Source organism: Culex quinquefasciatus, chromosome 1 (assembly GCF_015732765.1).
Source record: "Culex quinquefasciatus strain JHB chromosome 1, VPISU_Cqui_1.0_pri_paternal, whole genome shotgun sequence".
Classification (NCBI taxonomy): domain Eukaryota; kingdom Metazoa; phylum Arthropoda; class Insecta; order Diptera; family Culicidae; genus Culex; species Culex quinquefasciatus.
In genome coordinates, this window is record NC_051861.1 from 100,663,451 (window position 1) to 100,685,612 (window position 22,162).

Here is a 22,162-nt window from a genome sequence, read left to right on the forward strand (position 1 = left end):
TTGAAGAAGCTAAAGAATGCCGAAGAGCTACATGCAAAGCCAGGCAGTTTGAGCAAGGACGCTCAAAATTCGTCTGGAAACCAGTTCGCTACCCTCCCTGTGGACGTGAGCGAGAAGGAAGAATTTGAACGACGGGAAAAGTTGCCACCCATTTTTGTGAAAACATCGTCATCGGATTCGGTGCGAAAGTGGCTGACCGGGTTTATCAAATCTGGTGCTTTACGAGCTTCCATTCACTTGTGTGCTGATGGACTCAAAATTCTGCTACCTACCAGAAAGGATTACAACTACGTCCGGGATTTCCTGAACAACACAAAGATTGAACACTACAGCCATGACGATCCAGGAAAACTAACTTAATCCACCTATGTGGTTGGTGCCTTCCTCACTCTTTTCCAACAATGGGTGATATGTGATATGATGGGTTTGGACACAAATTTCGTCTGATTTCGTTAAGTTCCGGATTACAAAAAAAACACACATATCACTCAAGTGCTCATAAGTGGCATCTTAAGTGGTCATAGCTTGATACAGGGTTGCCAGATCTTCAATATTTTAGACTAGTTGGAAGGGTCATTTGATTACCTAACCAACGATGGGTTGGATGGTGGATCCGGACATTGTTAACATACATTTATGTGAGATCCGGCTACAAAAAAGTACATTAATATTACATAAGTGGTCAGAACTCGAGACAGGGTTGCCAGATCGTCAATTTTTCAGACTCGTTGGAAAGGTCTTTTGATTACCTTACTAACGATGGGCCAGATGATGGATCCGGACGTTGTTAACATACATTTAAATGAGATCCGGCTACCAAAAAGTTCATTAATGTCACTTAAGTGGTCTTAGCTTGAGACAGGGTTGCCAGATCTTCAATGTTTTAGACTCGTTGGAAAGGTCTTTCGATTACCAAACCAATGATGGGTCGGATGATGGATCCGGACGTTGTTTACATCCATTTAAGTGAGATCCGGCTACAAAAAAAGTACATAAATATCACTTAAGTGGTCAGAACTCGAAACAGGGTTGCCAGATCTTCAATGTATAGACTCGTTGGAAAAGTCTTTTGATTACCTTACCAATGATGGGTCGGATGATGGATCCGGACGTTGTTTACATCCATTTAAGTGAGATCCGGCTACAAAAAAAGTACATAAATATCACTTAAGTGGTCAGAACTCGAAACAGGGTTGCCAGATCTTCAATGTATAGACTCGTTGGAAAAGTCTTTTGATTACCTTACCAATGATGGGTCGGATGATGGATCCGGACATTGTTAACATACATTTAAGTGAGATCCGGCTACAAAAAAGTACATTAATGTCACTTAAGTGGTCTTAGCTTGAGACAGAGTTGCCAGATCTTCAATGTTTTAGACTCGTTGGAAAGGTCTTTTGATTACCTTACCAACGATGGGTCGGATGATGGATTTGGACGTTGTTTACATACATTTACGTGAGATCCGGCTACAAAAAAAGTACATAAATATCACTTAAGTGGTCAGAACTCGAGACAGGGTTGCCAGATCTTCAATGTTTTAGACTCGTTGGAAAGGTCTCTCGATTACCAAACCAACAATGGGTCGGATGATGGATCCGGACATTGTTTACATACATTTAAGTGAGATACGGCTACAAAAAATTACATAATTATCACTTAAGTGGTTATAACTCGAGACAGGGTTGCCAGATTATCAATGTTTTAGACTCGTTGGAAAGGTCTTTCAATTACCTAACTAACGATGTATAATATGATGATGTTTGGTTCAGTTTACTGCCATTTATTCAACTACCGAAAATATGCGAAAACACATTTTTATACATAACTTTTGAACTAGTTATCGAAACTTCAAACAATTCAATAGCACCGTATGGGACCCTAAATCAAGTCGAATGCAATTGGTTTGGTCAAAATCGGTTCAGCCATTGCTGAGAAAACTGCGTGACATTATTGGTCACATACACACACACATACACACACACACATACACACACACATACACACAGACATTTGTTCAGTTTTCGATTCTGAGTCGATATGTATACATCAAGGTAGGTTTTCGAGCTTAAAATAAAAAGTTCAATTTTAGAGCAGGATTATAGCCTTACCTCAGTGAGGAAGGCAAAACGCCCCATGAATCAGGTCCTCCGAGGCCTGTACGACATAGATGTGAGTGTGCTGAAAGAAGAGCTAAAAACTCTTAAGTTGAACGTGATCAAAGTCTTCAAGATGACGACACAACAAGTATCGTGATCAATTGTACCTGGTTCATCTCGAGAAAGGATCGACAACGCCGTCTGAGCTGAAAGCAGTTTGGGCAATTTTCAACATCATCGTGACTTGGGAACGTTATCGTCCAGTGCACCGTGACGTGACACAGTGTTCGAACTCAAGCTTGCGAAACAATCAACGAGAACATCGAAGCGAAATGCTTCAATTGCGGCGGCGACCATTCTACCAAGAATCGGAGCTGCCCAAAACGTGCTGAGTTTGTAAAAATTCGGCAGCAAGCGACGACGAGGCACCAACCAAATCGTCGCAAAACACCACCAGCATTCACGGACGTGGATTTTCCTGCTTTGGCGTCGCCAGTAGCAGGATCGGTTCGAGTGGTTCCAAATCTGCAGCCATTGCCGTTGAATCAGCGGCAAAAAGTTGCAGAGAATACAACACCTGCAGGCTTCAGTCAGCAACCGAGGGGAAAACCACCAGCTTCAACGGATGAAGGCAGTAGTGACCTGTTTTCACCACAAGAACTTCTGAACATTTTCATCGAGATGACAACAACACTGCGTGGTTGCAAAACTCGTGCGGAACAAGTAAGAACGCTTGGAGCATTATTATATTTCAATGAATTTATTTTTTTAGTTTTAAGTTAGAAATCACTTTATTTTTTTCTTTTTTACTCAAATGTATTCGATTCAATGCAATAATGTAAAACAATTTGAAATAAATAAAATGAATGTGATCAGTTAATAATAAAACAAAAAATATAACAAAGATGAAGAGCATTAGGCCATACCACTTAGCATGTAAAAGAAATGCAATTATTATAAGAAAGTTAAAAAAAATGATTAAATTTTCGAAATGTTTTGATATGCTTAAGGGGACTAAAAAGCCATCTTCTGAGCCATAGGGCGTGTCGGTGCAAAACCAGGTTTAAAAGATATGAAATTTCTATCCATATTCAAATAAGGCAAAGGGAGCAAAGTGTTTTTTTGTGATTTTCAAAGCCCTTCCTATATCATCGTTGATCGGAAGGCACGGCGTCGGGTGGATTGTGTTAAAATTTTTCGAATAAGGTTTTATTTTTTGCGGTGAAAAAGCCATTTCTATATAATGATTGGAAGACGCACTGACAATTTGGATCGTTGAGTTAATAGTGGAGCAAAATAACTGTGTGTGAGTGATTTTGTGTGTTAACCAGAAAGACCTTCCCATAGCATCGTTTCTCGGAAGGCTCGCCGACGGGTCTGTAATGAAAGTCCTCCCCATAGCGTCGTAGCTCGGGAGGCATCGAAAAGCCAATTCCTTATCCTACTAACCAAAAAAAAATTAATCACGTGATGCTTGAAGGAGATGCTGTTGATTCAACGGTCTCAAGCGGTATCAACAAGTATATAGCGAAAAACTATGTGCTTGATGAGTCTGCAACTTCAACTATCGGACTAACATTCCTCCCTTTCGTTGAACTGCAGGCTTCTTGGGAGGGCGCCGGTATTGACTAATAAAGTCGGGGTCTTCAGGGGTTAAACAGTGGTTGGCTCCCACTGATCATTTTTGATTCATTGTTTAACTTCAGCTGATCTGTCAATAACGGAGTAGCAGCTCATTGGCAGTCAACCATGCTCATGCTCATGCTCATGAAATGTCTATCCATATTCAAATAATATTTTGTAAGTGCTCGAATCTTTAAACCTCGAATATCATCTACCAATACGCAACGAATCTATCGCTACCTATTTGTACTGAAATCTGAGTTAAATGTTCTACGCTACGCTGTTTCGATTACCAACCTGACGGTCGGTCCGTACATATATGAGTGAGTGTAGATATTTTTACAGTATGACAGCCACGAAATCTTCGACTCAGATTCCAGTGGACAATTTAGACGTTAAAATTTGTCTTAGACTATCAGTTTTGTGGTGTTCGGTTACAATAGCATCAACAGTGCGGGGTAGTGTTTCTAAAGTGCACAATTAAGCGTGACAAAGCTGCCAAATTTAAGTTCAAACCTGACCAAATCGTGAATCTAAACATCATTTTGTGCCAGAAAGGTCACACCAACACTACCACCAGAGCGAGCGAGGATTGTCTGGCCGTCTGTCTGGCTCCAATGTTTCGAGCAGCGGCAGGCAGCAGTTCGACGAACATTTCTTTCATGTCTGGCCGTAGCAGCACCAGTGCGTTCCAAGTATTGCTACAAAACAGGCCCTAAAACGGCGTTCGGAGTGGTGATTTACGGACCGGAAACGCGCCAACCCGGATGTTGAGGCGTATTGCGTACGCGGTTCAAGTCCAAGAAGTGGTGTCCAATTTCGATTGAAGAATCGTCAGTATGATGCGTTCATAAGGCTCGCCTGAAAAGGAATAGGAGTTGTGGCCGCAGCTGCGTTGAAAAGGGGCCTGGAAGCTACCACCGGAACCGGCTGGTATGACCTGCGGTGCAGAACGGGCCTCGGAGTGACGCGACAAACGGAAGTTTCGGGCCGATTTCCGAGTGGCGGAGCAAGTAATAGCAAGAATGCGTACCATTCTATTCATAGCAGCCAGTCTCGCGATATGTAAGTGTGTGGAGAGCAGTGCAGTATGTTGTATGTTTTATTTTGTTTCGATCTGCGGCGCCGTTTTGCTTTGGATGTGTTGTCGGAAGGAGGTCCATAGAGATACTCAAATTGTCAATTGTTTGTCCAGAGTTTTTTCTATTGATAATGCGAAAAAAGGTCCCAAATAGTCATATAATTGGTTCTTTTAATTTTCCAAATATTGCACACACAACCAGGACAGGCTCAAGTTCAAATCGATTTTTTGTATGGAAAGCTTATTACGAAAAGGAATATTATCCTTGAAAGATTTTACTTTAAAACCACAATATCTTTTTGCCAAAGCCACCAACACCCGTTCTCCTTTAGTTCAAAAGTTAGGGAATTTTGTCCATTACAAATTCGTGGAATCAGATGTTTGGATGTTTTTCTCATAATCAGGCTTTTTTCTGCAATACACTTTGCATGCTGTGCTCCCAAATAAAATAAGATTTCATCTAATTTTAAGAAAAATGTTGCAGATTTGAATGTGGTATTAGAATTTAAGAAAAACCGTAAACTGGGGTCAATCGGGACACTTGGGGCGAATTGGAACAGCAGTTTTAACCATGTTGGAGCACAACATTGATATTTTTCTGGTTGGTTTCGGTTAGAACATACTCAGACCAACAAAATGTGTTCATCCATTTCCAAATTTAAAAGCTTTAAGTGCTCTAAAAACTGCTGTCCCTATTCTGACTGTAGTCCCGATGCGCCCCAGATTACGGTAATTCAAATTTTTAAATTATCATGGACTAAAAAACTGGGGTGAGATGAGTCAGATGTTTAAAGTACACTGACCAACACAAATAGACAAAAAAGACTGCGCAGGTTCAACTCGAGGGGAAGCATGAAGTTTGGGATCCCCAGAAACATGTGAATTTTCCGAAAAAATATTTAGACAGCACCGAATGGGTTTTCTCCAAAGTTTGTATGGGGAATTAGTGCTGTTCGCTACTCCCACATATATGTGCAATTTTTGGATTGTTTGCAGCAATGACGAATCGCTCTATTTCTCCATACATAATTTGGAGAAAAACCCTTTGGCCCTGACTAAATATTTTTGAAAAATTCAAAGTGCACGTGTTTCTGGGGACCCCAAACTTCATGCTTTCTCTCGAGTTGAGCCTGCGCAGTCTTTTTTGTCTATTTTTGTTGGTCAGTGTAATTTAAACATCTGACTCATATTTTTTTTTTTGATTATTAGGCCAATGCAATAGACCCCGACTAGGTCTGCACAAAAAAATCTGACAAGCCACTTTTCTCAAAGTAATGAGCAAAATATTGTTTCAAAATTTCGTATTTTCTTCATTTATACATTATAGCTTTACAAAATAAACAATACAGTTTAATTTTACTTAGTCTGGAAGAAATGAAGATTTTTTTTCCAAATTGGCGCTCAAAAAATCTCGTATTGTCAGATGTAATTAACAACTTGGCAACCATGCCCGTGGCGCTGGGGTTAGCGGTTTCGGCTGCCAATCCCTCATGTGTGTTAAGGGCCTCGAGTTCGATTCCCGCCCATCTCCTCTGGGTGTTCTGTGTATATCCGGTTAATTTTATATTCAGTCTGAAAAGATGGTGAATATTTGAAGCTGCAGTCCAGACTCGATTATCCGAAGCCTCGATTATGCGAAGTTTCGATTATCCGAAGTTCGACTATTAGAAGGTTTGTAGGGAACTTCGGATAATCGAATCACGAATTTTTGTTATTTTTTTAGTTTAAACATTTTCAACATTTTTGCCAATTTGAAGGGTTGATTGCCTGTTAAATTAAAAAAAGCATTTTTTTTTTGAAAAATTCTTAATCACTTTAGAGTAGTTTAGGGGTCATACTTAGGCTCAACAATAAAGAAAAAGACAACGATTTTTTTTTCGTTTGGCCCTTTCAAATATTTTTAAAAGTTTATGTCGCCCCCCCCCCATCCCCCCTTCAAAATTGGTCCGAAAAATTAGGGGACAAAAATTTTTTTCAAAAATATAAAAATTTCAATGGAAATAGAAGTCCAATCAACTGAGAACAATCTTAAATGCCTTTTTCTGCATTGTTTATCATATTTGACATGTTTGGACTCGTTTAAAAATATTTTGAACTTTTATGAAATTACAATGTACAGCACTGCAAAAACTTTTTTTTCTCGCATAAATAAAATTTTTGTCAGCATTTAGAAATTTTGGAAATCAATGACTGGACATTTGATGATGCATTTTAAAACACTTTTTTCATTCAAATGTTGACACCGTGGCCTGTAATTTAAATTTTTAGCTTTTTTATGGTGAAAACTAAGGCTACCAACTCTTGCTGAGCAAAAATCCGTACACTTTGCCGATGGTGTAACAAAAACTGTCAATGAATTATTTAGATAAATTAAATTTAATAAATTTGAGAATTAAAAATATGAAACTGTGTCGTTTTTACAGCTAACAAATTTCACAAAATGCTATCAGAGTGCATATGACTTGCACGTTTAAAAGTATTCATAAAATAAACCGTGATTTGAATGAAATCATTGTGTTCTTCATTTTTTTTTGTTAAACGTTTAAATGTTTACGAAATGTCAAGTTGCTTTTACGAATAATATCGTTTTTTATTGAAAAGGTCCTATAACATGTCATGTTTGTTTTGAAAAGGTCCAATAAACCAAATGTCCAGTTTTTGCTTTTTGGGTGTTTTTGAAACCGCCTTGAGTCAGGGGTATTAAAAAACACCTAAAAAGCAAAAAAACTGAAAATTTGGTTGATTGGACCTTTAAAAAAAACTCCAGATGTGAAACACAACAGTTTATAGGACCTTTAAAAAACTCTATTCTATAATTCAAATGTTCAAATGTTTTCACAAGTTTTAGAATGCCTTTGGAAATGGATAAATATATTTAGTAAGGCGTCATCCTTAAAGTATGTCAAGCTAAAATCGACCAAAATTACCCCCCACCCCCCCCCTCCCCCCTATTTCACACTTTGTCACGCTGGCCCCAATCCCCTTCGAAAAGTACGTCACATTCTGTTGACTCCTCCCCCTCAATATTGGTTTTTGAATAATTATAACATGATTCATAAATAGGATTATTTATAAATTCGGGGTTCAATCGAGAAAGTTTTTAAATTTTTACAGGTACAGTCATCCCACATATTCGGAACACTTTTGTGATAATTTGTCAATAGCATGCCAAATGCATCTTTTCTGGTGACCCTTCTATTTTTAGGACCTTTATTTGGACATTCTCTTGCTATTTCACTAGTAAAAGTAGTTCTTTTTGAACAAAAAACTGCATTTCGAGACTATTTTATTCAGAGCAGCAAAACACTGCATCCAAATTGCCTGTTCCATGATTGTGGGATGTTATTATGCCTCCCACAATTGGGTACTAAAGCCCTATGCCAATTTTTATGTACAACGGTAAAAAACACGATTAAAAACAATTTCTGATCACTTTTTTTCATTTTAATGCAAAATTTATTTTGACAAGACAACATTTTTTCGATGGATCAACTATGGTCCCCTTGGAACGACCTGTCAAGTAGGAGCTTTTCTGTCAAGAAGGACCGCGAGGTTAATTTTTCAAAATTGATTTAAAAATCCATTTTAAGCTCTTTATGGTCGTACAAAGGGTCATTGTACTCAGAAAAATAAGCTTTATCGCTGTCAACAATAATATCAGCAATCTAAGCTTCATTTTAGGACCCAATTCTGGAACACCTGAATTTAACTGATATTTTCACAAAAAAAGTTTTCAAACTATGTATAAAACATCACTAAGCTTGAGTTTCATTGGTTTCAGTGTGCGAAGTCATTATTTTGTAGAAAAATGTTTACTCCTGGAGAAATCCAAAGTTTGTTTACACTCGTAAGAAAAAAGTGTTCCGAATTTGTGGATTTCAAGGGTCAAAGTAATTCTTCAAAAACTTCATATAAATGTTTAAATTTCCAGATGTTCGATACAGCATTCGAAAGATCGCAAGAAAAGCTTTCAAATGAAGGTAAAAGCAAATCATTAAGTTCAATTATCGGTTTGCTATGATTTTTTGAACATTGGCCGATCTGGAAACCGTTCCGAATATGTGGGATGACTGTAGTGTATACATATATATACATATATATATAGATTTTTATTTTTATTTTGTTGAATGTTGTAGTGATAGGAATCACCATCAACAGTTTTTTTGGAAATCTAATGATTTAAGCCTACTAAATCTATCATCGAAAACTCTGTTTCTTAAAGCCTTGTGTAGTGTTTGATTTATGAGTAAATTTCTGGAGTTTTTTTTTGAAAAGGTCCAATAAACCAAATTTCCAGTTTTTGCTTTTTGGGTGTTTTTGAAAACGCCTTGAGTCAGGGGTATTATAAAACACCCAAAAAGCAAACCCTGAAAATTTGGTTTATTGGACCTTTTCAAAAAAAAAAAAAAACTCCAGATATTATAAAAAAAACTTGTTTTAGATATATTCTTCGACTGAATTTTTAGTATTCAGGAAATAGTCTAGCGTGACGTCACGGTCTCACGGATCCCCCCTCTCCCCTTGTCACACTTTGTCACGCTTGCGAAAACCCCCCTCCCCCCCCTAGAGCGTGACTTACTTTATGGATGACGCCTAAGGAATTTCTAAAAGAACAATTCTAGAGTTTTTTTTAAAGGCCCTATTAACAAATGAAAGACAATAGTTCAAAAACTCTAGAATTATTGATAATCATGTTTGAATGAGGACCCCCGGAAAATTCTCTCTTTTTAAATCACACTCAAAGAAAATTAAAAATTTCTAGTTAACAAAAGCTTCGACCAAATCAAAAAGCAATTCAATGATTAAAAAGTTGTTAAAATTCCGTACAAATCCGTATTATGCGTAAAATTCCCTACAAAAATTCCGGCCTGTTAAAAATCCACGAAGAGGTTCGAACATCCGTATGGTAAGGAAAAAATCCGTACAGTTGGTAGAAAACAATATTTTTTAAAGGAAAAAACCTGTAAAATTTTTAAATATATTGAAAAATCACGAATTTTGCTTGTCTTATTTTTGACTTCCGAGATAAAGAACAAAAGGACAAAAAAATTTAATGAAATTTGTACAAGTCTTCTGTTTAGAAATATTTTTTTTACTCGAAGCTGAGTCTATTTGTGTAGATGATACATATTTTTCACAAGATATCTTTACCTTTTTAAAATTTTCTTTGTTTCTTGCTTATCAAAAATCTTTGATGTCTTTCTTCCTTATATTTTAATACTTTACATTTAGATTAAAAAATTAATAAGCTCCGACTTATGCTCAAACAACAACACCCCTAAAACGTCTACAACCACAAACCCGCTCCGTGTTGTACAACATAAAATCGAGCGCATAAATATGTTTTCTACCCACTCTTGTTGCCTCTCTTGGTTGTTTTCGACGATTCCGTCTGGCGACGGCCGTCGATCGAAGATTTTGCCCTCCTCCTTTCTTCTTTCCTGCACACTTCCTTCCTCACCTCACCAGAGTCGAGCGGTCTCTTGAATCGGGGTTTGGATGTGTGAAAAGAGAGTAGGGGAACAGCATCTAATTCCAGCGTGCCTCTAATGTTGGCAGGTCAGAACTTTGACATTCAATTAAAGCTAATTAAAAGCGTTTTCAACTGAAATGGAGTGATAAATAGCTCAATAAGAAGTGAGCAAGCCAGTTTCTATCAAAAGTTTTGCAAAATTAGTTGTTTAAATAGTGAAAATCAGCAAATTGGATGGAGTTAGGAGCGAGTGCTTAACCTGCCAAACATACGAGAATTTCCCCTAGGTATCGTTTCACTTTTCAACGCCTCTTCTTCTCCTCATGTATGCTTCTGCTGCTGGTTTCCCACATGTGCGTGTGCCCGTTTAAAAGTATGCATTCGAAGAAATGCATTCGTGCGAGGGCGTTTGCGATGCACGGCAGTGATTCACGTGCACGACATACTTTAGGAACGGTTAGTGGTGAGGGGCTTGTTTTGGATCTTATTTGGTTTTTAACCAAATTATGCAAATTTTTGAAAAAAAAAATGTGAAGTTTATAATAATTGTAAAAAGCAATCGAAAAAGTTAATTTTCCAGTAAAATAATTGTTATTAAATTTACTCAATACTTTTCAATACATTTTTGCAAATTTAAATTCGACTTTATTATGACACTTACTTTGTTTATTGCATTACAGTCCAGACTCGATTATCCGTAGTTTGTATGGGATTTCAGATAATCAAATCACAAACATTTTTTTAATTTTATTGTTTTTAAAATCAAATTCATTTTAGTCAAATTTAAATAGCTGATTGCCTATTAAATTTTAAACTGCTTTTTTTTTTTGATAATTCATCACCGCCATTTTGGCAGCCATCCTGGAATTAAAAATTCAAAACTTTTTTAGGATAGTTTAGAGGTTTGATTTGATTTTAGGATCTCCTCTAAGCTCGATATTCAAAAATAGTCAACGAAAAAAAAATTGTGTGGTTCGATTATTCGAGGTGATTTTTTTCCAAGGACTTCGTCTAATCTGAACTGTATTATTGTACACTCAACCCCCGCGTGGTTGGTCACTTTTTCGTTTGTCACTTTTTTAGTTTGTACCCCGTTGGTTGGTCAAAGTCAAACTGAATAGTGATGAACTGTCACTTTTTACAAGGCGCTCGCGCACACTATCTTAAGAAACGTTAGGTAGTGTGTGTGTGAACTCCGTTTAAAAGGGGTGTCAAGCTAAAAGGCGACCCCGTTCGTTTGACAACAGTTGGTGTCAAACCATCGGGGTGTCGGGGTAGTAATTTTTTGCAAGAAATATGAAATTCATAGAGATTCAGCCTTCTTTTCATAAAATTTTGAGATTTGATGATTTGCTAATATAAACAAAAATGTTTTGTTTTTAAAAGAATTTTGGAATTTTCAGAGATATGATGATATCAAAAGGGTTAATTTTTTACGAAGATGATGAAGTTCATCGAGATTCAACGTAAATTTTCATAAGATTTAATGATTTAAAGATTTAATGATTTATTGATTTGAAGATTGTTATGAGTAATACCAAAACACAGTCGACGTGATGTTAGTGCTTTTCTGTCCAATCTCGATTTTTTACGTTCCAAGAAAAAACGCGTTTTAATGTTTGATCTTGAATAAAACTAGTTTTGACTAGAGCACACTGCAATGTAAACAATGACAAACACGTTTTTTTTTAATTGAATATCTCAGGATTTTGGGGATCTTTGAAGGTTGAAAGGTGAGGCATAAATGGCGTCCTGAACATTATTTGGCATAAAATCGACGGTGGTCTAAGAGACTCATTAAAGAGGTCAATTTTTCAAGGCATTTTATAGCATGTTCTTAGTGAAGTGAGGGAGGCAAAAAGGCTAATGTTTATATCTAATGAATTCAACAAACTTACAAATATTATATGTCTTAGATTGAAAATAGGTACTTTTCCTCATGGATTTAAATTTTCAACCGTAACAAAACGCCGGAAATGATAATTTTCCTTTTTAGGTTAAAAATATCCTCAACGCGCTTTCGAAGAGACTTTTCATACGTGTTGCAATCATAATTGAGTTATTTTTAGAATTTCGCCTTTTTTCATCTTGCTTTCCCTCTATTTTCCCCAACGCAGTTACGGTCCAGCTGGATGCGGCGCTCAGCCGGAGCAGTAACCCTGAAGCGGTGCCCAACGGGGCCAGCGGGCTGGTTTGCGAGTCGTACGCGTGCAAGGATGGCGACTGCACGGTCGGCGTGGAGACCTGTGATTCGGACGGCGAGCCGGACAAACCGGTCGGCTGTTTCGTCGTGTGGAGCACCAACAATGTGACGAGTGCGTAATATTTGAATGTTTTTTGATGTTTACATTTAAGAATGAATTCCTTTCGACAGACGAGGTCAAAGTGACGATGAAGGGTTGCTTCACCAACCCGAGCGAGTGCAACAACACCGAGTGCATCGACACGACGCTCGGCACCAAGAACCTCAACTACTGCTGCTGTCGGGCCAACATGTGCAACCGGGAGCACAAGTGGATCCCGGAGGCGACCAAGCCGCCCGAGCAGATCACCAACAACGTGCCGCACGAGGCGACCTTTAACTTTGTGTGGCTCACGATGTCCGTTTCGTTGGCCATACTGGTCGTGTTCGGGGCGTACATGTTCTTCCGTCACCGGAAGCCGTCCATGTTTAATGAGATTCCTACGGTGGGTTTTGTGTGTTGAGGTTAGGTTACATTTGTTACATGTTTGAATTGCGCAGATTGAACCGGAGATAACGAGTTCCTCGCCGAATCTTGCCCAGCGACCGATTCAGCTGATCGACCTCAAGGCCCGCGGTCGGTTCGGAGTGGTATGGAAGGGCCAACTTCACGCCCAGGAGGTGGCCGTTAAGATCTTCCCCATGCAGGAGAAGCAGTCCTGGATTACGGAGCAGGAAATTTTCAAAGTAATTTGCTGAATTTACACAACTAAAAATTGAGCTAACCACAATCTTTTTCCTCAACCAGCTACCTCGTATGAACCACCCCAACATTCTGCAGTTCATCGACTGCGAGAAGCGCGTCGAGCTGAACAATACGGACTTTTGGCTGATCACGGCGTACTGTAACCATGGGTCGCTATGCGATTACCTCAAGTCGCACACCGTTACGTGGCAGGAGTTGTGCCGGATCGCGGAGAGCATGTCTCGCGGGTTGATGCACCTGCACGAGGAGATCCAGAGCAGCAAGACGGAAGGGCTGAAGCCGTCGATCGCCCACCGGGACTTTAAGAGCAAGAACGTGCTGCTGAAGGACGACTTGACGGCGTGCATCGCCGATTTCGGACTGGCGCTGATATTTACACCGGGTAAGAAGTTAGAATAAACTTTTGGAACCAGTCCCTACATTTGCATACTTCACCCCTCAGGAAAACCCTGCGGCGACACCCACGGCCAGGTTGGCACGCGCCGCTACATGGCGCCGGAAATCCTGGAGGGGGCGATCAACTTCACGCGCGACGCGTTCCTCCGCATCGACGTGTACGCGTGCGGACTCGTGCTCTGGGAGCTGGTGTCCCGCTGTACGGTGCACGGTGGGCCGGTCGAGGAGTACCGGTTGCCGTTTGAGGCCGAGCTGGGGTCGCACCCGACGCTGGAGGAAATGCAGGAGAACGTGGTCACGAAGAAGCTGCGACCGCGCATCTACGACCACTGGCGGAATCATAATGTGAGTTTGTCTTGAAACATGGATTTCTCTGCTCTTGCTCACACATATCCGAACAAATGAGCGCAATGCAAAGTCAATCAAACAGTCATTTGAATCTCTCCACCTCTTTTAATCACGCAGAGCTCGTTCGTTTGAATTTTACCGAGTTTTCAATCACTTGGCCCATGACTGCGTTCAAATGATCCCTTTTAAAGCAGTGATTTGTATCTAAGAGAACTTTCCCTCTCTCTCTTTCTCATTTGCACTCTTTTGATGAGATGGAACTGTCAAACTTTAGACAAAACAACCATCCAAAATATCTGTAGTAAATTTTCAATAGGGCGAGACCTTGGATGTAAACAAGCGCCTATCCCTCTTGCTTAACGGAAACTGTCACTAGAGCATGTGGGATAGACAGTTTGTTTGCATCCAAGGTTTCGCCCTTTTGAAAAGTTTCTACGAAAGTACTTCAAAATCCAATAATTGTTTTTGCCTTCCTCACGTTACTGAGGAAAGGCTATAAAATCACTCGAAAAATGAACTTCTCAATTAGACCTCCTAGACCCACCTTCATGTATACCTATCGACTCAGAATCAAATTCTGAGCTAATGTCTGTGTGTGTGGTGGGATGTTGATCAAAACATTGTCACTCGATTATCTCGACATTGGTTGAACCGATTTTGTCCGTTTTGGCGTCATTCGATCCGTCTTGGGGTCCCATAAGTTGCTGGCAGTTTAGTTAAGTACTTCAAAAGTTATGCTAAAAAAACGATTTTAACAAAAGTCCGGAAGATTGTAAAAAGGGTGGTTTTTGTAAGAAAACCCTTCATGCTATACATTTCCAGACCTTTCCAACGCGTCCAAGACATTGAAGATCTGACAAATCTATCAAAAGTTATAAGCACTTAGGTGTTATTTATACGCTTTTTGGAGGCCGGATCTCAGATATGTTGAAGAAAACGTTGTCCGGATCTCTCATGCGACCTATCGTTGGATAGGTATTCAAAAGAGCTTTCCAACGCGTCCACAACATTGAAGATCTGACAACCCTATTAAAAGTTATAAGCACTTAAGTGTTATTTACGCACTTTTTGCATTTTGGATAGCACCCTTTAAATGTGAGGAAGGCGGGGTGGATTAAGTAACGATTTTTGTTGAAATTTCACTAAATTCAAAAAGCCTGTTTTTTTTAATCGCAACAAGCGACAAAACCCGCAAAGTCCATGAATCTCTTGCAGAGATTAAAAACATCTTCTCATGTTTTTAAATGGCAAAATTGTGTATTTTTTTAAGTGTTGTTAAGAAACAATCGTTCTTTAATCTTTTCTAATGTTTTTTTTTTCAAATAACAAGAATAAACAATAAAATAAAATCGAATAAAATATGAAGACGTCATCTTCATTTTCAACTTGATAGAAAAAGGTACAAAAAGCAGGCCAGTTTTCTGGAATATCTCAAAAAAAAGTTTTTTGTTTTTTTTTATATGGATGAAACTTTGTCTAAATAGGCCATTATGCATAATTGTTTTCTCCATAAAAGTCTACATAAAAAATTGGGGACTGTCCATAGAATAGTGATTTCGAATATTCCAAAATCTGTTTCTTGAGACGGGAAAAATACAAGGGAATGGTGGAAAGAGAGGAATCACAAATCCGTATAAATAATTTCAAGATTTTTCAGGTGTAAACCGAAAACGCGATCAAAAAATAAAGTGGAAGAATAAGGCTTTTAACTGCTTATTTAAATGTCGGTGTACAGGACGCCGCACTGTTTAAGCATTTTCTGACGTCCATTCAATTTTGCAGTCCAAACCCAGTCATTGAATTGGAAAAATAATATATTTTTTAAATTTTCTTTTGTTGATTTGTGTGCACCTATGTCGAAGACCAAGATTGTTTACTTTTTGCTCTTTGGTCTGACAGTCTTGGTCTGACAGATTTGGCCTGTCAGCTTTATCATGGATTTTGGTCTGGTCTAGGCGAGGGATACGACACAGCACCTTCCTGGAAAAAATATGTATAAATATTTGATTGGTTTCGATTAGAGCAGACCTATTCAGATGGTAGTCTCGATCCACCCCCGATGACGGTACTATAAAAATTCAAAGTCGTTTAAATAATGTACACTCAACCCCCGGTGGTTGGTCACTTTTTCGTTTGACACTTTTTTAGTTTGTACCCCGTTGGTTGGTCAAAGTCAAACTAAAAAGTGACGAACTGTCACTTTTTACACGGCGCTCACGCACACTATCAAAACAAACGTTTGGTAGTATGTGTGAACTCCGTGTAAAAGGGGTGTCAAACTAAAAAGTGACCCCGTTCGTTTGACAACAGTTGGTGTCAAACCAACGGGGTTTGAGTGTAATACCTACTAAACTTCCAACCCACTTCCAATTCCAGGGCCTGAACGCGCTGTGCGACACGATGGAGGAGTGCTGGGACCACGACGCCGAGGCCCGGCTCTCGTCGTCCTGCGTGATGGAGCGGGTGTCCCAGCACGGCCGCTACCAGGCCCACACGCCGCTGCTCATCGAGACGAACACGACGAACGACCTGCCGCCCAAGGTGGCGGTGGAAAGCGTTTAGAGGATGGCGTCAAAGAAACAAAAGAAGTATAGTTTACGTGTCTGAGTCTGTTCTAATTATGAGAGAGAGATTTTAAATTGGTCCTCTTGGATAAGATTTTTTATAAGATTAAAAATAGTGCGGAAAAGTATATCAAAAAAGGAAGAACGATAGCTCGTAGTGGACAAATTTGACGATATTGAGTGACGAAAACGTGCAGTGGATAAACCTTTATTTCATGTTAAAGTATAAAACAATAAAAACAAAGCAAGAAAGCAATATCACAGGAAACTAATGAATGCATTTGAAAAGAGAACAAATCTCTAAGATTGTCGGCATGGAACGTTAAAAATTCCAATTTGATTGGGGAGGCCTTTCCGCAGAGTGCGAAATCAACAAAGAGAAAGAAGTTTAGTGAACTGCTACAAAGTGGAAACAAACAAAAACAAATCAATAAACATTGTTGTTGTATAACAAAAAACGGAAATCGTCTCAGTGATCTTTATTCTCGGGCCGGAAAACCGGGGAAGAGTTTTTAAATACTTTTACATTTACTGTGAACATTTAATCATCTATATCCAGAAGAGAAGATAAACAAAAAATATAAAGAAGTACATAACGCATACGGAAGTTATAATTAGGGTTGCGCATTTCGTATGACTAAGGCAGTTTCGAGGAATGCACTCTGTGGCGCACCGCAACAGAGCTTGTGGCAGCATATTAATTGCATAAATAAGATATATTTTTGTAAGAATTTTCCTCCAATATAGTACTTGTATGCCATGATTAGATCAATAAAGATTATTCTAATAGCGTTTAGTACACCTCACTTGACTGAGTTTCTGTTTTACTTCTACTTTGAATGACAGATAGGCCTAATGAGCGATCATTTTTGAATGATGCTGGATAATCTGGAGTGTTCCTTGAAATTTACTAAAAACAAGTACACCAACGAGTAGAGCAACTTTTTGTGATCATTTCTGTTTAGTTTCATTTTTACTTAAAGTTATTCTAAAAAAACCCAAATGTATTCTAATCAGTCGAGAATGCATTGGGTCACGGCCATTTTCCTATTTTCAGCTTAGCTCTTTTTTCGTCCAGCGCTCTTTTGGGTCTGCTTAGTGCTGCCAAAATTGATGACATTTTAAGCGAACACTCACGAAATATAGCATCTATAGAGAAAATTTCCTGCCATCGCTGGCTCACTCCAACAGGCGCTGCTGGTGGTGTTGGTGGCCACCCTTTGTTCTTTATTTGCCTTCGCTTCTCGCTCGATTTTCAACAGCCTTCGATTTGAATGGGTCGTCACAATTCAAACGTCAAAAGACTTGGTGGGTTTGTTTTTTATGGCGCTTGCTAATTATTTACATGTTTCGGGATTATTTTTCAAGTGAGTGATAAACTAATGTTCAAAAGAACATGTTGCCGGTAGTTGGAAGCAATTTCATATCTTAAGCGTTATGAAAACGTTAGCGCAAGTGAAAAGATATCGATGGCGACTTTCGTTAAGCAGTTAAGCTCTCATCTTGCGTTTCGATGTGTGCGCCACCAAAATGATGAGAAATGGTCTCGCAAAATAGAAATTATGATCAAAAGTGCATGAAATTTGATCTGTTTGGCCAGTAAATGGCATAAATTTGCGTGCTTACTTGAGACGGTGCAGTTGCTGCTAAGTTTATAGTCTAAATAGTATTTTTGGAACTTTAATCGAGCATCAAACTCTCCATATGACGAAGATTGGTGTTTGATTAGCAAGGGTTTATTTCCCCTATGATACAACCTAATAAAATCACGTCACTTTTCGAAGTCTTCAATATTGGCTCTATATTTTGATTTAAAAAAATATAAAAACTAACGATTTTAAATAGACGTCCTCCAACTTGAAAGTTGACAATTATTTTGATAATCGGTTTTAGCATAATTGAAACAGTTTAATAAGAATATGGAAGCAGAAAAAAGCAGAATTTTTCACTAAACCAGCAGTTTTTCTTAGGGACTATCCATAAACCACGTGGACACTTTTTTGAAATCTCAGACCCCCCCCCCCCCTTCATCCCCCCTCGTGGACAATTTCCTCACAAAACAAATCTTTTTTGTATGGAGCGTGGACAATCGCCTAACACCCGCGTCCCCGTGGTTTATGGATGGTTTCTTTTCCTTACTGGTTTGGTAAATTTAGACCAGCCTCCAAAAGAACGAAATAATTTGCGATAACAGGTACTGTAAACCGGGGCGAGCCAGAGTCGGTGGGGTCGGGTCTTTTTGAGGACCAGGTGTTGAGGTTGGAGTTCAAGTCGCCATTTTCTGAGAAGCTGAAGTCAGAGTCTGAGTCGTCGTAGTAACAGGTTTTTTTCCAAAAAATAAAAAAATAAAACGTTTTTTTAACTATACAGAAAAACTTGGTAGACAAAACCAAATATTATTTAAATGATTAAGAGGCAGTATTTGTAAATATTGCTCGGTTTGTTCTAGAGGTCGTATCGAGGTGTTCCGATTTGGATGAAACTTTCAGCGTTTGTTTGTCTATACATGAGATGAACTCATGCCAAATATGAGCCCTCTACGACAAAGGGAAGTGGGGTAAAACGGGCATTGAAGTTTGAGGTCCAAAAAAACATAAAAAATCTTAAAATTGCTCGCATTTCAGTAAAACTCCATCATTTCCAACTCTCTTAGATGCATTCGAAAGGTCTATTGAAGCACTTCAAAATGAACCATATACATCCAGGATTGGTTCAACTTTTTCTCATAGCTTTTGCCAATTACTGTTAAAAATGGATTTTTTAAAAACTTTAATATCTTTTTGCAACAGCCCCCAACACCCATACTCCCATAGGTCAAAAGTTAGGGAATTTCATGGACAATAAGCCTACTATAATAACTTTTTGGCCAATCGCAGTTTTTCTCATAGTTTTTCGATTTTTCTATAACAAACTTTTTACAACGTTAGTTTTTGCCCTGTAGGCTTCCATAGCGGCACTTTTTGGTCTCAATTTCATCATACTCGGAATCCTCGGAAAATTTCACGTTAGTTAGAAGTATTGGAGTTTAAATTTGATTGAAAAAAAAAATGCAATTTAGAATGAATTAAAATATTTTTTAACAATTTGTTGGATTAGGGGTTAAACAGCTTTTCGCCTACTTGATACAGCATTTGACGTATTGACCACAGAGTAAATAAGATCTTTTTCTTTTTTCAAAAATGTTTTATTTAATTATTTTTTAAATCAGTGCTAGCGACGACGATGACGATGATGAACTTGCGCGCAAGCAAGGAAAGCAGAAAAACGGTAACTTTCCGAAGGAACGACGTCCACCTCCAATTTTTGTTTTGGAAACGTTGGCAGACGATATTGACGAGTTGCTTGAGGGACTCCAATATTGTCTGAAAATTAGTAAAACTTTAGTGCAAGTTATTACGCACAATAAACAGAATTTCGACCTGGTGGTGAAGAAGTTGAAGTTGCGAAACTTCAAATTCTTCACATTTGATCCTGCAGAGAAGGTCCCAGTGAAGATAGGATATCCAGACCGTCCGATCTCCGAACTGGAAGAACACCTGTCGGGCATCAAGGTTAAGCCTCGAGAGGTTAAGGTGCTCTCGAAATCGACAACGGTGACAGGTACGTACACATTGTACCTCCTGTACTTCGATCATGGGTCCGTCAATATACAGGACCTACGGCGGATCAAAGCACTGGACGGCTTCTTCGTGACGTGGCGATTCTACACTAAGAATCCGACCGACGCAGCGCGGTGAGACCCACTTCACCGAAAGGTGCAATCTTCCGCGGAAAGACCAACTGGGGGAAAACGCCCAGCAGCACAAAGCGCGCGTCAAGTGCGCGAACTGTGGTGGAAACCACACGGCGAATTTCCGTGGCTGTGCCGCGCGGAAAAAGTACCTCGAGGAGCAGGACAAGAAGAAGAAAGCGCCAGCGTCCCGTCAACCTCCAAAGACTTCGAGCACGAACGCTGCAGCAGCTGGCGGCGGAGCGGTTCCATTGACCAACCCAGCGTTCCCTCCCGGTCGGGGAGGTTCGTACGCTAGAGTAGCCGCTTCTGGGAGCGGTTCTTCACCGGGACAAGCAGACGTTACCGGAGATGACCTCTTCACGCTTCCCGAGTTTTTCGCTCTTGCTGGAGAGATGCTCACGCGCTTTCGTGCCTGCCGGAACAAGGCAGAACAATTCCAAGCTCTTAGTGAGCTGATGATGAAGTATACCTACAACGGATAAGCTGCCTTGTGCAGCGAAGTTTTTCGACGTCAAAAGACAAAACAAACTGTGATCTAGTTTTAAGCGTTTCTATTTCTATCCTTTTCCTTAGCAAATTTCGAAGGTTTTTTTAAAATAATTTTTCCTTCTGTTGGCAAATCCATTGTTAGAATATCCAATTGCATCAAAATGAACTCAAGTACAAATCATAGTTGAAAGGCACTCCAAAACTCTATTAGGTTATAAGAATTACGAAACTGTGAATTGATTATTTACTAATAAAAACTAATTGAATTGAATTGAAAAGCTGTTGGCTTTCATATGTTTATATGATCTATTCAAAGCGAAACAAAAAACTTTAGATTTTCAATACGCATGATGCACATTTCTGAATATTCACATATTATTTTAGTAAGCACCATAGCATTTGTATGGATTTTTTTTGGAAACTTGTATGGAACACCAATGTTGCAAAATGGGTGTTTTGTTCATGGTGAAGACTCTAACAAAATTGTTTTTTTTCTAAGTAATATTTAAAAACATGTCAGGAAATCTGGAAATTACGGAGATATTCGCTTAAGAGCAATTTTTTTACCAGTGTGTAAAAGGGCGTATCGAGCGGCTCCGACTTGGATGAAACTTTCAGCAAATATGCGCCCTCTACGACAAAGGGAAGTGGGGTAAAACGGGCGCTGATGTTTGAGGTCCAAAAAACGTGAAAAATCACAAAAAAGTTTTACGCAAATCTTGATCAATTTTAATTTTATTAGTTGCATTCGAAAGGTCTTTTGAAGCACTTTAAAATGTGCTTTATACATCCAGGATTGGTTCGACTTTTTCTCATAGCTTTAGCAAATTACTGTTAAAAAATGTTTTTTTTAAACCTTGATATCTTTTTGCAACAGCCTCCAACACCCATGCTCGTATAGGTAAAAAGTAAGGTTATTTCATTGACTACGATTTAAACTTTTTGACTAATCGCAATTTTTCTCATAGATTTACGATTTTTCTATAACAAACTTTTTACAACGTTAACTTTTGCCTAGTAGCCTAAGAAGACGTTTTGGGCTAAATTTTTACTTATTTGGAATCCTTGGGAAATGCCACGTAAGTTTGAAATATTCGAGTCGAAAGCTTGATTTTTTAAAATAACTAAATAAAACATTTTTGAAAAAATGTTAGATTTGGTTTAGATTTAGTTTCACCCAAATCGGAGCACATCGATACAACCTCTAAAAAAACAAACCGAGCAAAATCTACAAATAATGCCTCTTATTTCGAAAATATTCTTGATTTAAAATAAAAACCTCTATCTAAAATGATTTAGTAAATTGAAAATGTATATCTAAAATTTCAACCTAAATACGATTTCTATAAGAAAACTTCTTAAACCTCGGCAAAAACAAACTATTTGTATGATGGAGACGCACCATACT

The 22,162-nt window shown here is 38.8% G+C and overlaps 1 protein-coding gene across 1 annotated transcript; it reads left to right on the plus strand.

The window, feature by feature from the left end:
* The first annotated feature begins 4,027 nt into the window (after positions 1 to 4,027).
* LOC6051621 (activin receptor type-2B) lies at positions 4,028 to 17,338 on the plus strand. Its single transcript, XM_038267098.1, has 7 exons — positions 4,028 to 4,787; positions 12,394 to 12,591; positions 12,651 to 12,964; positions 13,020 to 13,205; positions 13,267 to 13,606; positions 13,667 to 13,965; positions 16,345 to 17,338. The coding sequence occupies exons 1-7, from the start codon at positions 4,748 to 4,750 to the stop codon at positions 16,528 to 16,530; spliced, it is 1,563 nt and encodes a 520-aa protein (XP_038123026.1). The 5' UTR covers positions 4,028 to 4,747; the 3' UTR covers positions 16,531 to 17,338.
* The last annotated feature ends 4,824 nt before the right edge of the window (positions 17,339 to 22,162 follow it).

Bases quoted from the DNA above. Each gene is read 5' to 3' on its own strand.
- LOC6051621 (XM_038267098.1), top strand. From the start codon at position 4,748: ATGCGTACCATTCTATTCATAGCAGCCAGTCTCGCGATAT. The intron at 12,592-12,650 runs GTGCGTAATATT...TCCTTTCGACAG, and splicing joins GAGCACCAACAATGTGACGA to ACGAGGTCAAAGTGACGATG. The intron at 13,206-13,266 runs GTAATTTGCTGA...TTCCTCAACCAG, and splicing joins CGGAGCAGGAAATTTTCAAA to CTACCTCGTATGAACCACCC.